Below are 16,685 nucleotides of genomic sequence, written 5' to 3'. Positions count from 1 at the left end.
ATGCAGAGACTAGACGAGGAAATTAATTTCTAATGTTAAATGTTGCATAAATCATGATTTTTTTTCTGCTGCACTCTTAAGTTGAATGTTCATTTTGGCAAAAGGCCATGGATTCCTTTTCAAAGAAAAAACTACCAGCTCGACTGATCTAAATAAAAGCAAGATAATTGCAACAGCAAACCAATTTTTTTAAAAAAGAAATCCTTGAGAAATATATTCGTTAGTTAGGGTTTGTTCACGAAACTGATGTTAAGTCTTGAAGTGTGGTTTTGAGGGTCTTGTACTTGCCGCATATCCCAGTTAGGGGTGGGATGGTCCCTGATGTTTTGATTGACAGAAGAATTACCGAATTAAGTTCCCAATTGGCTGGTAGGCTGACAGATTGTCACATTATACAGCCAATACAGAAAGGTGCTGTAGCTGTCTTTATTCCTCGAGACATTCCCTTGAATAAGACCTCCTTACCAGATTCCTTCTGTCCTTCCAAAAGAGACTATAGCCAGTTCTTGGCCCATTCATCCTCTTTCCATAAGTTGAGTCAAGTCAAGTTTATTGTTATTTAACTATGTACATGTATACTGTCAAATGAGACAACTTTTCTCCGTACTAGGGTGTAAAGCACTGAAGTACACATAACACACATATAACACACAAGAATTTATGAAAGTGAGAATAAAATCTATAGATGAATTACACATAAATAAACAAAGTGCATAAATTAAATATTGTAAGGTACACAGTGAATTAGCCAGTGAAACTTCGAATACGATGCGGCAGAGAGTTCAAGAGCCTAATGGCCTGAGGGAAGCAACTATCCCGTCCTGGCCATTCTTGTCTTCATGTATTGGAGTCTCCTGCCTAGTGGTAGATTGTCAAAGAGGATGCTGGATGGGTGGGATCCTTGATAATACTAAGGGCCCTGCATGCTTTTCATAAAGAAGTGTATGTACAGAGTGCAATCAAAGCCACGTTCTCAAAGATATTAATAGATCATTAGACCATAAAACATAGGAGCAGGATTTGACCCATTGTGCCTGCTCTCCCATTTCTTCATCGTTGTTCTATCCCTCTTAACTCCTGCCTTTTCAACACACCCACTAATCAAGAACTTACCAACTTCCACTTTAAATGTACCCAATGACTTGGCCTCCACAGCTGTCTGTTGCAATCAGTTGCACAGGTATGGTCTGCTTGGAATAAGCAAAACAACTAATGTCACCTAAAATACTGGAAAAACCAAGTGCAAGTTCTTTCCATTTAGATCGTGCTGGATGAGCTGATGTCAGAGCAGAGCAGTCTGGAAAAGGTTCGAATGAGCCGGATCTCCAGTGTCCCAGACACTCTCTACATGGTTGACTCCAGCGTAGCGGATTTTTCTCGTTTTAATTCTGGATCACCCCAGGGATGTGATGAAAGTGTTTCTGCCACTCTGCGAGATGAAGTACCTGGTAGGTTGACTAATGTTGATGGGTCAGGTTTCTCCCAGAAGTGTTGAGTTGCCCTTGAACTCTTTGACTGTAATACCGGACATTTGTTATGTATTGACTTGCTGCGACATGGAAAGAGGGTGTTTGAATCAGAATCGAGTTTAATATCACTGCCATATGTCCGCACTCAGGTTGGAGGAACAACACCTTATATTCCGTCTGGGTAGCCTCCAACCTGATGGCATGAGCATTGACTTCTCTAACTTCCGTTAATGCCCCACCTCCCCTTCGTACCCCATTCCTTATTTATTTACTTATTATTATTGGTTTTATTTTCCTCTCTTTTTTTCTTCCTCTGTCCCTCTCACTATAACTCCTTGTCCATCCTCTGGGCTCCCCTCCCCTTTCTTTCTCCGTAGTCCTCCCATCCCATGAGCCTCTCCCTTTTCCAGCCTCGTATCCCTTTTGCCAATCAACTTTCCAGCTCTTAGCTCCAATCCTCCCCCTCCTGTCTTCTCCTATCATTTTGGATCTCCCCCTTCCCTTCCCACTTTCAAATCTCTTACTATCTCTTCTTTCAGTTAGTCCTGACGAAGGGTCTCGGCCCAAAACGTCAACTGTACCTCTTCCTATAGATGCTGCCCGGCCTGTTGCGTTCACCAGCATTTTTTATGTGTGTTGCTTGAATTTCCAGCATCTTCAGATTTTCTCATGTTTGTGTCGTGAAATTTGTTGACTTTGCAACAGCACCATAATGCAATACATAATAATAGAGGAAAAAACTTAATTGCAGTAAGTATTGTTACGTACCCCATAACTGGGTTGCCAAACCAGCAGAAGTGGACCACGTGTTGGAGTCTGGTTTAACAGAAACTAATAAAGCTTTATTAAAGAAATAAGTAACACAGTACTCTAATCGTAAGAATATAAATGCAACAGGTTAGCACTGATAAAACACACATGTACACAGAACTAGGGTAATAGGAATCAACCAAGCTTTATCGCAGTCCAGGGGTAAAATGATCAGTCTTAAGTGACGCAGAGTTCAGTTCAGTTTAGTACAGTTCGCAGTAATCGCTGTTGTGCCGTTGGAAAGAGAGAGAGAATGCAAATTTTGATTCAAACAGACCGTTGATGTTCTTCACAGTTAGTTTTCGGGTGAACCCTTTTATGTCTTCTGTGGTCACCGACTGTGACCCCTCTGTTCCGGATACGACCGTTCTTCCACAGTGAACCCGGCACCCAGGCAAGGGCGGACACACACACTAGGTTCCCACCGATCGTCCCTTTTCACCCTGTCAGTCTATGGTGGGTTCCCTTGAACCAGACCTCCAACTTCCACCAACTTGTGGGGGCACACCGCTCTTCCAGGGTCTCGTTATCTCGTGATCTCGTGGTGTGTGTTGTGCCTTAGTGAACCTGTTCTTTTTATCCCCCTGCTGGGGTATCGCCTGTCCATCAAACTTCAAACAGTTCAGGTTCAAAGCAACCGGTCTGTCAATATTCTGAATGTGTTTCTTTTCCATTATCCCTCTCCTCTCTCATTAACATTTTGAACGTTCCTCCATTGTCTCCCTTATCTCTCTCTTTCATTAGCATCAATCTTCTGATAACTTGGTTTTTCGTCACAGTATATATATTAGATAAATAAGTAGTGAAAAAATAGAAATAAAAAAATAGTGAGGTAGTGTTCATGGGTTCAATGTCATTCAGAAATCAGATGGCAAAGGGGAAGAAGCTGTTCCTGAATCGCTGAGTGTGTACCTTCAGGCGTCTGTACCTCCTTCCTGATAGTAACAGTGGGAAAAGGTCATGCCCTGGGTGCTGGAGGACCCTTAATAATGAATGCTGCCTTTCTGAGACACCGCTCCTTGAAGATGTCCTGGGTACTTTGTAGGCTAGTACCCAAGATGGAGCCGACTAAATTTACGACCCTCTGCAGTTTCTTTCGGTCCTTTGCAGTAGCCTCCCCCCCCCCCACCCCCATAACAGACAGTGATGCAGCCTGTCAGAATGTTCTCCACGGTACAACTATAGAAGTTTTTGAGTGTTTTTGTTGACATAGCAAATCCCTTCAGACTCCTAATAAAGTATAGTCATTGTCTTGCCTTCTTTATAGCTGCTTCAGTATGTTGGGACCAGGTTAGATCCTCAGACACCTTGACACCCAGGAACTTGAAACTGCTCACTCTCTCCACTTCCGATCCCTCTATGAGGATTGGTATGTGCTCCTTCATCTTACCCTTCCTGAAGTCCGCAATCAGCTCTTTCATCTTACTGACGTTGAGTGCAGGGTTGTTGCTGTGACACCACTCTACTAGTTGGTGTATCTCGCTCCTGTACGCCCTCTCATCTCCATTTGAGGTTCCACCAACAATGGTTGTATATTCGACAAATTTACAGATGGTATCTCAATAAATAAATAGATAAATATATATATTTATATATGAAATTTAAAAACCTTCCAGCAGGATGAAATGTACAGAAACTGATCAGGTATATTGTTTTGTTCCGTGAACTCTATTGTATAGTACCGTTATTAACCAACTCTTAATTTTTTTTTCTCTTTCACTTCTTCATCCTGTTTTATTTTCTTTCCTTGCCCTTTTTATCTTTTATCCTGTAGTGCCCCCAGTAGATGTCGCCAAGTCCATGTTCAGGCGTCTCAGGGAGATTTGGCACAGTGACCAGGTACAGCGGGCATATGCTCTGAACATCGGTGCAGGGGCCGCTGTGACCCAGGCAGTCTACTTACGGGTGGTCAGAGAGTTTGGCCTCCCAGATGCTACCACTGAGTTATTGAAGGTAATCGTTTTTCTCTGGAGAAGGGGCTTTCAGGGGTGGGTTGGGTATTGGAATGTCTGCAGAGTGGATGAAAGGCCAGGGATTCAGATTCATTTATTATCACGTGTACGTTGAAACATCCCCCCGGTCAGGGTCACGTGAAGCCAAGGGAGCAGGTGGCGGATGGTCGTATGAGCAGCTGGTACATTTCACTAATCCAGGTTATGCAACCACTGACACCAGGCAGAGAGTCTGAAGAGTATTGATAATGGCTGGGCTCACCCATCTTGTAAAGCCAATGACAAACATCTTCTGTAGAAAAATTTGCCAAGAACAATCGTGGTCGCATAACCAGGAGTGGTGAAATGCACTGGCTGCTCATACAACCACCCCCCACCTGCTCTCGTGGCTTCACATGACCCTGATCTGGTGACGGGGCTAAGCAGGTGCTGCACCTTGCCCAGGGGTGACCTGCAGGGCTAACGGAGGGAAGGAGCGACGTATCTCCACCCCACCATCCAACAACCTCCAGCAGGAATACACACAAAATGCTGGAGGAACGCAGTATCCATGGGAATGAATGAGCAGTCAAGGGGAAGAAGTATAAGCTGGAAAGTGACGTGAAGCCATGTGGCGGGGAGTGAAGTGAAAAACTGGGAGGTGATAGGTGGAAAAAGTAAAGGGCTGAAAAAGAAGGAATCTGATGGGAGTGGAGAGTGGACCATGAAAGAAGGCAAAGCAGGAAGAGAACCAGAGAGGGGTAATCAGCAGGTGAGAGGAGAAGGGGTAAGACTGGAGACAGAATGGGGAATGGGAAAAGAGAAAAGGGGAAGGGGGTGAAATTACTAAAAGTTGGAGAAATCGATGTTCATTCCATCAGGTTAGGGCTACCTAGATGAAATATAACATGTCGCTCCCACAACTTGAGAGTGACTTCATCATTGCACTAGAGGCCATGGACCAAATGTCAGAAGGGGGAGTGGGATTAAAATGGTTGGCTACCAGGAAATCCTCCCTGTTGCAGACAGAGTGAAGGGTGCTTAACATAGTAGTCCCCCCTGCCAAATCTATGTCAGGTCTTACTGATGTAGAGGAGTTCCTCCAGAAGACTGTTTCTTGGTAAAAAAGATAAACTGTCTGGTTGTGGACCCATTGCCTAAGCTCTGAAAGAATTGGATGTGTGGCTTTCCTAATGTGGGAAAATCTGTGTGCTTTTTTATTACTATCTTCTGTGTGTATTTCAGATTGGTGATGTATCATTAGCTACAGCCTTTTTACTAAGTTATCAAAAACTCCTCCTTAACCATCTTTCCTCTTTTTCCCTGTCAGTATCCCACGGTGTATTTTCCGAATGAGCATCTGAGCATCGACAGCCCGGTCTTGGGGAAACGCCTGCCTAATTCCCGCCGGGCCACCCCTGTGAAGGAAACCAATGTCCAGAGCTTGGATCCCTTCCGGAATTTCAGCCCCCCACTCCCTCCGCCACCCCCTCCCTACCACCCTCCTCCGTCACCCCGGAGGGAGCAGATGCAGGCCGGTGAAAAGAAAGAAGAGAGTCAGCCTACCTCATGCCGTGCCCTGCGTGCTAATCTGCAGCCGCACTCTGCTGCTCGGACCTTGGAACAGGCCGTTCAAGCTTCTCTCAGGGCAGCAAATTGTGAGGAGCCCTCCGACGATCGCTCGGCACTCGAAGAGCAGGTATTTACGAGCATCCCACCACCTCTCGCTTTAGACAGGACTGGGGTAGAGTGTCGGTGCTGCCCTTTGCTAATACACTTGTATTGTGCCTGCCAGTCTTAGCTGCAGTCTCTGTGGTCACAATCAGGCCACACTCAGGTTGGAGAAGCAACACCTCATATTCCATCTGAGTAGCATCCAGTCTGATGACACAAGTATCTATCTCTAACTTATGGTAATTTCTCCCCGTTCCCTTTTCTTTTTCCTTTTTCCATTCCTCATTCTGACTCCTCTCACCATTTCCATTCGGACATGGGGGTGACCTTAGGGGTCCTATGTCGTCGTTAAGAAGGTGTGTTGGCCTTCATTAATCGGAGGATTGAGTTCAAGGCTGTGAGGTTATGTTACAGGTCTGTAATACGCTGGTTAGACCACACCTTTAGTATTGTGTTCATTTCTGGTTGCCTCATTGTAGGAAGATGTAGAAGCTTTAGAGAGGGTACGGAGGACATTTATCAGGGTACTGCCTGCCTGGATTAGAGAACATGTCTTATGAGGATAAGTTGAGAAAGCTTAGGGCTTTTCTTTCTGCAGTAGAGGAGGATGAGAGGTGACTTATAAGAGGTGTACAAGATGATATGTGGCATAGGTGGAGTGGGCAGCCAAATACTTTTTGGCAGAAAGCAAAGATTCACATGCTTTTTCCAACAAATACATATAATATAGGATCATTTTCTCAATAAATAAATAAACAAGTATAATTCTTTGTGTTATTTATTTAATTGGGTCTCTTTCTCTAGTTTTAGAATTTACATGAAGATCTGATCACATTTTAGGTCATATTTATTGCAGAAATAGAGAAAATTCTACAAGGTTCACAAACTGTACCACTGTAAGTTAGAAGGCTGGTAAAGCATCCTGGACCAAAAGGGAAGAGACCGAAGAGATTTAAAGTAAGCACCAGTTTGACAAAGATAAGTAGAATTATTTTCTTTGAGGCTGAGGGGAGACTTGATTCTCTAGACAGTAAGTAGGAAAGCCCGTTCCCACCAGCCAGAGGGCAGAGAGGTAAAGTAGTTGATGGGAAGAGTTTGAGGAAGGCTGAGGAATGTTTTCATCCATAGGTTAATGGAGGTCTGTAACTCTCTGTAGAAATCCTTGTTACATTGGAAAGATATGCACACACTCGATTTATAGATCTTCTGATTCAAGTTTCAGTCCAAAGTTCAATAGTGTTCCCCTTTTGCTCTAGCTGCCTGTGGATGCTTGGTCACTGTTAAAAAAAAAACATCTTTGTGATTATCTCCTAACTGTCTACTTTCCTCAAATTGGCAGTGGCTTTTCTCCACTTCAAAGTAACTGTGCTGCCTATCACTTCAGATATGCAGTGACATGAAATATAGATCACAGAGCCGTAGTACAGGACTTTCGGTCCACGAAGATTTGCCAATCTTCTAATCTACTCTAAGATCAATCTAACCCTTCCCTCCGACATAGCCTATTTTTCTATCATCCGTGCGCCAAATATTCGAAGTTCAGAATAAATGTATTATCTTTTATACACCTGCTCGTTGATGCAAACATCTAATCAGTCAGTCATGTGGCAGCGACTCAGTACATAAAAGCATGCAGACATGGTCAACTTCACTCACCCCAAAACTGAAATGTTTCCATGACCTATAAACTAACTTTAAAGGACTCTTCATTTCATGTTCTCAGCACAATGGTTTCTGGTTAATTGGGCCATCAGTTGATTAGGGCAGCCGCTTTCTTAGGACAACTCTTAAAGAACAAAAACTGTTCGCGAAATTATGCTGTTTAACTAAGACAGGAGACTGTTGGTGAACAGTTTCTAACTAGCGTGCACTTGCATGGCTGTTAGACACTGCACCATGCTTAGAGTGAACAGCTTTTAAATAGTGCCAGTTTCAGAGTTTTTCAAAGTACATGCATGTCACCACATACAACCCTGAGGTTCTTTTTCTGCAGGCGTACTTAGAGACCAGTAACTGTAAACTGTAAACAAACTGTGCAAATGCAGATATAAATAATTAGCAATAAATAACAAGCTTGAAATAACAGTGGAACAGAGTCCTTAAATGAGTGTAGCTATCCCCTTTTGTTCGAGAGCCTGATGGCTGAAGGTTAGTAACTGTTCTCGAACCTGGTGGTGCGAGTCCTGAGGCTTTTGTACCTTCTGCCTGATAGTAGCAGCGTGAAAAGAGCATGGCCTGGGTGGTGGGGATCTTTAATGATGGATGCTGCTTTTCTACAATATTGTTTTATGTGGATGTGTTCGATGGTTGCGAGGGTTTTACCCATGATGTACTGGGCCAAATCCATTACCCATTGTAGGATTTTCCACTCAAGGGCATTGGTGTTCCCGTACCAATCCTTAATGCAGCCGGTCAGCACATGTTCCACCACACATCTATAGAAGTTTGCCAAGGTTTTTGATGACATCCCGAACCTCCGCAGACTCCTGAGCATGTAGAGGCTCTGTCATGCTTTCTTCACAATAATATCTATATGATGGGTCCAGGACAGGTCCTCTGAGATGGTGACACCCAGGAGTTTAAAGTTACTGACCCACTCCACCTCTGATCCTCCGATGATTACTGGCTCATGAACATCCCCTTCCTTTCCTGTGAAGTCTACAATCAATTCCTTGGTCTTATTGACATTGAGTGAGAGGTTGTTGTTATTACACCCCTCAGCCAAGTTTTCAGTCTTCCTCCTGTATGCTGATTCGTCACCCCCTTTGATACAGCAACAGTGGTGTTGTCAGAAAACTTGTATATGGTGTTGGAGCTGTACGTAGCCACACAGTCACAGGTGTAAAGTGAGTAGAGCAGGGGGCTAAGCACACATCCCTGTGATGCTGCTGTGCTGATGGAGATTGTGGGGTCTACAAGTGAAGAAATTCAGAATCCAAATGCAGAAGGGGTATTGAGGCCCAGGTCTTGGAGTTTACTGATTAGTTTTGAGGGGATGTTGGTGTTAAATGCTGAGCTGTGGTGGGTAAAGAGCATCCTGATGTTTGCACCTTTGCTGTCCGGATGTTCCAGGGTTGTGTGAAGAGCCAATGAGATAGCATCCGCTGTAGGCCTGCTATTTCAGTAGGCGAATTGAAGCAGATCCAAGTCACCATTCAGACAGGAGCGGATATGCGTCAACACCAGCCTCTCAGAACACTTCATCACTGTGGGCATAAGTGCCACTGGGCGATAGTCACTTAGACAGGTTACCACGCTCTTCTTGGGCACCAGTATAATCGAAGCCTCCTTTATGCAGGTGTATACCACACACTGCTAGAACGAGAAATTGAAGATATCCATGAATACACCAGCCAGTTGATCGGCACAGGGCTCCAGTACTCGGCTAGGTACTCCACCCGGATCAGATGCTTTCCTTGGATTCACTCTCTTGAAGGCAGCCCACATGTCATCTTCAGATACCGAGACCAAAGGATCATTGGGAGACATGGGGGTGCGCGATGGTTCATCTCTGTTCTCGTGTTCAAAGCGAGCATAGAAGAAAGCAAAACTCTGCTGTCCCCTGTGTCGCAAGGTTTAGTTAGTAGGAGGTTATAGCATTCAAATCTTGCCTCCGCTGTCGAGCATTCCTCATTGATTCCAGTCTAGTCCAGAATCTCCACTTGACCTAGAGGTGGCTTTCCAGAGATCATACCTGCACCTCTTGTAGCATTCTTGATCTCCAGACTTGAATGCCTCTGATGTGGTTCTCAGCAGGCTCTGGGTTTCATTGTTCCTCTAGGGTTTCTGATTGGGGGAAACCATGAACGATTTTGTGGGAACAGACTCATTCACAGCTGTTTTAATGAAGTCTGTTACTACCCTGGTGTAGTCATTCAGATCCTCAGATGAGTTCTTGAACACAGCCCAATCCACTGACTCAAGGCAATCCTGTAACCGATCCTCAGCCTCCTGCGACCACCTCTTGGTTGTTCTGATCTCTGGGGCCTTGCTCTTTAGGCTCTGTCTGTATACAGGTAGCAGGAGTACAGACAAATGGTCTGACTTGCCAAAATGTGGTTTCAGGAAGGAATGATAAGTATTCCCTATCATAGTGTAGCAATGATCAAGTGGTTACTCTAGTGCAACAGGTTACAGTCTGGTGATAATTGGGCAGGGTTTTCTTCAAACAGGCCTGGTTAAAGTCGCGAACTATAATTTGAAATGCGTCAGGATGGGCTGTTTCTTGTTTACAGACAGCATCGTGCAGTTTCGCAAATGCTTGCATATAGTCAGCCGCTAGTGGTATGCAGTCAGAATCACAGATGAGAACTCTTGAGACAAATAAAGTTTCACATGTTTGTGTTCAAAAAAAGTGATTTTTGTCACTGATAGTTGGTGAGAAATAAGCAGTAAGGTAATTCAGAACTGTTGTGCTCTCATCGTGGTTTTAAGCTTTCAGGTTTAGAGATGCCATAAACAGTCAAGAGTGAAAATGAATCAATTTCACTACCTCACCAAGTCAAGAAATATGAAGTACTTGAAGGTAACCAAAATTATCTTGAATGTTACAATAAAAGTGAAGCTTTGAAGGATGCAGTCGCTGATAGCACAGTATGAAGGCACTAGGTGTCTGCACCAATTTTGTTCATTTAGTCAATCAAAAAGAACGTGGTAGCGTTACACTGGATGAAATCCTCTGTTGATAGAACTATTAGGAACCAATACACAGCTTTAGAGTGCTGTTGTGGTACTGGTAGTTCTAATTCGTTCTGTATTTCATTTAAATATTTAATTTGTTACTCAGTTAAATGAGAGTTGGCCTTTTTAACTACTTGTGTGAAACTTGGGCTAATTGGGACAGCCATTTAATTGGGCCAAAATGTACTGGACCCTATGTGTCCTAATTAACCAGAATCCACTGTATTTATTGCTTATTTATTTATTTTGTCTTTTTGGATTTGTACAGTTAGTTGTCTTTTGCCAGTTGGTTGTTTTAATGTCTTGTTTTGTGTGGTCCTTCATAGATTCTGTTGTGTTTCTTGAATGCAGCAAGAAAATATGTATATGGTGCCATAAATGTACTTTGGTAATAAATTTCCTTTGAATTTTGAACCTTTGAAAAGGTTCAGTTGTTCAGACCAAACATCAGAATGGGGAAGAAATATGATTAAGTGGTTTTGACCGTGGAATGTTGTTGGTGCCAGATGGGGTGGTTTGAGTATCTCAGAAACTGCAGATCTCCTGGGATTTTCACACACAACAGTCTCTTGAGTTTACATAGAATGCTGCGAGAAACAAAAAAACATCCAGTGAGCAGCATTTCTGGGGATGAAAACACCTTGGTAATGAGAGAGGTCAGAGGAGAATGGCCAGACTGGCTCGAGCTGACAGGAAGGTGGCAGTAACTCAAATAACCACACATTACAACAGTGCTGTGCAGAAGAGTATCCCTGAACACAAAACACGTTGAACCTTGAAGTGGATGAGCTACAAAAGCAGAAGATGACTAATATACTAATATTATATGAATATAATATATTAATATAATGACTAATATAAGATTATTTGTTTTCAAGATGGCGCTGGTATCTGGTGACTCGGCACGTGCTCTCCCGAGCAAACTGCCCTCTACACTATCCTATACCGGAGAAACCCTTCTAAACCTCCAACCTGCTACATCTAGCAAGATCAACAACACCCTGGCGAAGCTACTGACCCAGCTGGAGATCACCGCACCTCTCGTATCCCTTTTGCCAATCACCTGTCCAGCTCTTGGCTCCAACCCTCCCCCTCCTGTCTTTTCCTATCATTTTGGATCTCCCCCTCCCCCTCCAACTTTCAAATCCCTTACTCACTCTTCCTTCAGTTAGTCCTGACGAAGGGTCTCGGCCTGAAACGTCGACTGTACCCCTTCCTAGAGATGCTGCCTGGCCTGCTGCGTTCACCAGCAACTTTGATGCGTGTTGCTTGAATTTCCAGCATCTGCAGAATTCCTGTTGTTTGTGACCGCACCAGAATTGCTTCTTCAACTCCGGACCACACCTGCACCCGACCAGTGAGGCCTGGTCCAAGGCCCGCCACGTTCCTGGAGACCCGCGGTCAGCTACCGTGCCGGCGCGCTTGGAGGCGTGGCCCATTCTGACCAGCACCTCTCCGGAGCAGACAACCACACAGAAGTGACAGCGGAGACCTCAAGGTGCCCCAGACGCTTCCCCGGAGTGACCGTAAAGCCCTGTTGGTGGCCATCCACAGCTGCTGGAAGTGAGGCCTCCGCTGCTGGCCTCGGAAATTGAGCCCGAGGTTCAGCTGGAGCAAAGGCCTCCGCAACTGTGACTCAGTTTATGGACTTGTTTCAGCCAGGAGCCCGGCCCTCCAGGAGTAAGTGTCGGCTTTGGGTCCCGATCCAATCGACAGCCCGGGCCCCCGGCAGCGGAGCCTCCCCCGTCTCTCGGCCTGACCCGGAGTGCCCGACAATGCTACCCACCGATCGATCCCCACGGGACGCATCCACCAATCTCTAAGAGCTGTCAACAACACACTGCATCGATGGAAACCTGGAAAGATGCACTATTTACCGAGGAAGCGTGGGAAGAGAGCTGGGCTGCTAGTCAGATTGAAGCTGAGGGGCTTCAGGGTCCCTATGCCCACCATCCTACTAGCTAATATGCAAGCCATAGAGAACAAGGTGGATGATCTTAAAGGGAGACTCACCTACTGCAGGGAGATGCAGAACTGCTGTGTATTCTGTTTCACCGAGACCTGGCTCTCCCCTGCCACCCCCGACTGTGCCATCCGACCGGAGAGATTTTTGATCCATCGGATGGACCGCACGGCATCTTCGGGCAAGACGAGGGGAGGTGGTGTCTGCCTACTGATCAACACTGCGTGGTGCTCGGACACAGTGGCAATGACAAGCTCCTGCAGCCCGGACCTGGAACACCTGTCGATGAAGTATCGTTCCTACTATCTGCCATGGGAATTCACCTCGGTCATACTGACAGCGGTCTACATTCCCCTCCAGACGGACGTGGAGTGTGCTCCGAACATACTGTATGCCAACATCAGTGAACTTGAGACCAGGTATCCGGAGGCTTTGCTCATTACAGCCGGGGACTTTAACCAAGCCAACCTCAGAAAGGCGCTGCCAAAGTTATACCAACATGTCTGCTGCCCCACTAGAGGCCGGAATATACTTGACCACTGCTACACAGCAGTCAAGGATGCCTACCGTTCCATCTCACAACCTCACTTCGGAAAATCGGACCATCAGGCCGTACTCCTCCTCCCAGCTTACAAACAGAAACTGAAGCGGGAGGTCACGGTGTCAAAAGTGGTGTCGCGTTGGACGGAGGAAACGGATGAGGTCCTCCATGACTGCTTTGAATCGGTGGACTGGTTAGTATTCAAGGACTCGGCAGCTAACCTCGATGAGTATGCCTCAGCTGTCACAGACTTTATTTGGAAATGCACAGAGGACTGTGTGTCTCGCAAGACGATCCGGGTATTCCCTAACCGGAAATCTTGGATGAATTGTGAGGTCAAGTCCCTTTTGAAGGCTAGAGCTGCGGCTTTTAGGTCCGGGGATACCAGTCACTACACAGAATCCAGGCGTGAACTCCGGAAAGCCATTAAGGGCGCCAAGAGGCAATATCGAGCCAAGTTGGAAGCCCTGGCTAACCAGAGGGATGCCGCTAGACTATGGCAGGGTCTAAATGAGATCATTGGGTGCAAAGAAAAGGCTGGGAATATCAATAACTGTGGCGCTTCTCTTCCTGACGAACTTAACGTATTCTACGCAAGATTTGAACAGAAGAGGAGCGTCCTGCTCCCTCCTGATGAACCGGACCTGGTGGCATCAAGATTCATCGTCACCGAGGAGGACATTAGAAGGGCCTTCCTGAAGATAAATCCAAGGAAGGCGATGGGCCCAGATGGCGTCCCGGGACGGGTTCTCCAGGCCTGTGCAAGTGAGCTAGCTGGAGTGTTTGTTGACTTCAACTGCTCCTTACTTCAGTCTAAGATCCCCTCGTGTTTTAAGAAGGCAACGATAATCCCAGTGCCGAAGAAGGGCAAGGTGACATGCCTGAATGACTATCGACCTGTGGCTCTGACATCAATTGCTATGAAGTGCTTTGAGCGATTGGTTATGGCACACATCGACCACAGCCTACCAGTCAACCTCGATGCTTTGCAATTTGCCTACCGGAGCAACAGGTCAACGGCAGATGCCATCTCTCCGGCCCTACATTCCTCCTTAAAACACCTGGAGAATAAAGATGCATACGTAAGGCTCCTTTTCATTGACTACAGCTCTGCCTTTAATACCATCATTCCAAATAAACTGATTCCTAAGCTCCGGAACCTGGGCCTCAGCACTCAGATCTGCAGCTGGATCTTCAACTTCCTCACAGACAGGACCCAGGCTGTAAAAATAGGGGACAAGCTCTCCTCTACAATCACTCTGAGCACCGGTGCCCCACAAGACTGTGTACTCAGCCCCCTGCTCTACTCACTGTACACCCATGATTGTGTAGCCAAGTTTCCATCGAACTTAATATATAAGTTTGCTGATGACACCACAATTGTAGGCCGTATCTCGGGTAATGATGGGTTTGAGTACAGAGAGGAAATTAAGAACCTGGTGGCATGGTGCAAAGACAATAACCTATCCCTCAACGTCAGCAAGATGAAGGAATTGGTTGCTGACTTCAGAAGGAGTAACAGACCGCACAACCCAATTTACCTCGGTGGTGTGCAAGTGGAACAGGTCAAAAGCTTTAAGTTCCTCGGGGTCAATATCACAAAGGACCTGACTTGGTCCAACCAAGCAGAGCTCAGTGCCAAGAAGGCCCACCAGCGCCTTTACTTCCTGAGAAAACTAAAGAAATTTAGCCTGTCCCCGAAAACCCTCACTAATTTTTATTGATGCACCGTAGAAAGCATTCTTCTAGGGTGCATCACAACCTGGTATGGAAGTTGTCCTGTCCAAGACTGGAAGAAGCTGCAGAAGATCGTGAACACAGCCCAGCACATCACACAAAACAATCTTCCGTCCTTGGACTCACTTTATACCGCACGCTGTCGAAGCAATGTTGCCAGGATAATCAAGGACACGACCCACCCAGCCAACACACTTTTTGCCCCTCTTCCCTCCAGGAGAAGGCTCAGGAGCTTGAAGACTCATACGGCCAGATTTGGGAACAGCTTCTTTCCAACTCTTATCAGACTGCTGAATGGATCCTGACCCGGATCTGGGCCGTACCCTCCAAATTTCCGGACCTGCCTCTCGGTTTTTTTTTTGCACTACCTTACTTTCCCTTTTCTATTTTCTATTTATGATTTATAATTTAAATTTTTAATACTATCGATTTGTACTCCAGGGAGCATGAAGCACAGAATGAAATATCGTTGTGGTGATTGTACGTTCTAGTATCAATTGTTTGGCGACAATAAAGTATGAAGTATATACATTCAGTAGTTACGTTATTAGGTACCTTGTGAACCCAATAAAGTGGCTACTGAGTGTATGTTATCATATACTACCTTGAGTTTCATTCTCTTGCAGGCATTTACAAAAAAGTAAGGAAATACAATATCATTTATTTTTTAAAAACTATATATAACACTGATAAATATCCAATGTGCAAAAGAGAAATTGCGTCAATAGTAAATTTTTAAAAAGTAAATAAGTAATACTGAGAATGTGTCATAGAGTTGTTGAAGGTGATTCTGTAGAGTACTGTGCAAAAGTCTCAGGCACATACATATGGTGGCTAAGACTTTTGCATAGTACCATTGTATTGTGCTATAACTGCTGTCACGAGAAAAAAACAAAATTCATGATGTGTGAATGATGATAAACCTGATTCTGATATGAGTCTCTATTGTGGACTGATAGTGGGAAGGGGCAGGGAGAGGGGAATCATGGTTGAGAAAAGGGGAAGAGAGAGGGAGGAGAGAGCAGAAAGCACCAGAGAGACCTTCTGTAATGATCAATAACAAGTAAGTGACCTTGCTGGGGGCTGGGCGTGTCTGCCAATCCATGCCACCCTTCCCCTGCCTCTGGCCACCTGTCCCACACCCCTCTCACGGTGCCCCACCTATGCCATTTGCAGCATCCTTTGCTCCCACCAGATTTACGAACGCACTCTCTTCTCCACACTGAGAAATACAGTACCGTGCTAAAGTCTAGGCACCCTAGCTATGTATATGTGACTAAAACATTTACACTGTACTGTAGGCTGTGGAGTCAGTGTGGTGAGTGAAGTTACCCACACTGGTTCAGGAGCCTGATGGTTGTGGGGTAATAACTGTTCCTGAACCTGGTGGTGTGGGACCTGAGGCTCATTGTGGTGAGTGAAGTTATCCACACTGGTTCAGGAGCCTGATGGTTGTGGGGTAATAACTGTTCCTGAACCTGGTGGTGTGTGTCCTGAGGCTCATTGTGGTGAGTGAAGTTATCCACACTGGTTCAGGAGCCTGATGGTTGTGGGGTAATAACTGTTCCTGAACCTGGTGGTGTGGGACCTGAGGCTCATTGTGGTGAGTGAAGTTATCCACACTGGTTCAGGAGCCTGATGGTTGTGGGGTAATAACTGTTCCTGAACCTGGTGGTGTGGGACCTGAGGCTCATAGTGGTGAATGAAGTTATCCACACTGGTTCAGGAGGCTGATGGTTGTGGGGTAATAACTATTCCTGAACCTGGTGGTGTGGGACCTGTGGCTCATTGTGGTGAGTGAAGTTATCCACACTGGTTCAGGAGCCTGATGGTTGTGGGGTAATAACTGTTCCTCAACCTGATGGTGTGGGACCCCTTCT

The 16,685-nt window shown here is 45.6% G+C and overlaps 1 protein-coding gene across 3 annotated transcripts in view; it reads left to right on the top strand.

The window, feature by feature from the left end:
* Window positions 1-16,685, top strand: part of LOC140206209 (BTB/POZ domain-containing protein 7-like) — a 172,867-nt gene that overhangs the window by 153,344 nt on the left and 2,838 nt on the right. For 2 of the 3 annotated variants that reach the window (XM_072274518.1, XM_072274519.1), the window contains 3 exons: window positions 1,262-1,448; window positions 4,054-4,232; window positions 5,541-5,909. In XM_072274518.1, coding sequence (XP_072130619.1) covers window positions 1,262-1,448; window positions 4,054-4,232; window positions 5,541-5,909 — 735 coding nt within the window. Of the gene's footprint in view, window positions 1-1,261; window positions 1,449-4,053; window positions 4,233-5,540; window positions 5,910-11,442; window positions 11,737-16,685 lie in introns of those variants that run through there. The other variant, XM_072274521.1, reaches the window with a different exon arrangement.

Source organism: Mobula birostris, chromosome 12 (genome assembly GCF_030028105.1).
Source record: "Mobula birostris isolate sMobBir1 chromosome 12, sMobBir1.hap1, whole genome shotgun sequence".
Classification (NCBI taxonomy): Eukaryota; Metazoa; Chordata; class Chondrichthyes; order Myliobatiformes; family Myliobatidae; genus Mobula; species Mobula birostris.
This window is presented reverse-complemented; position numbering and strand designations above follow the sequence as displayed.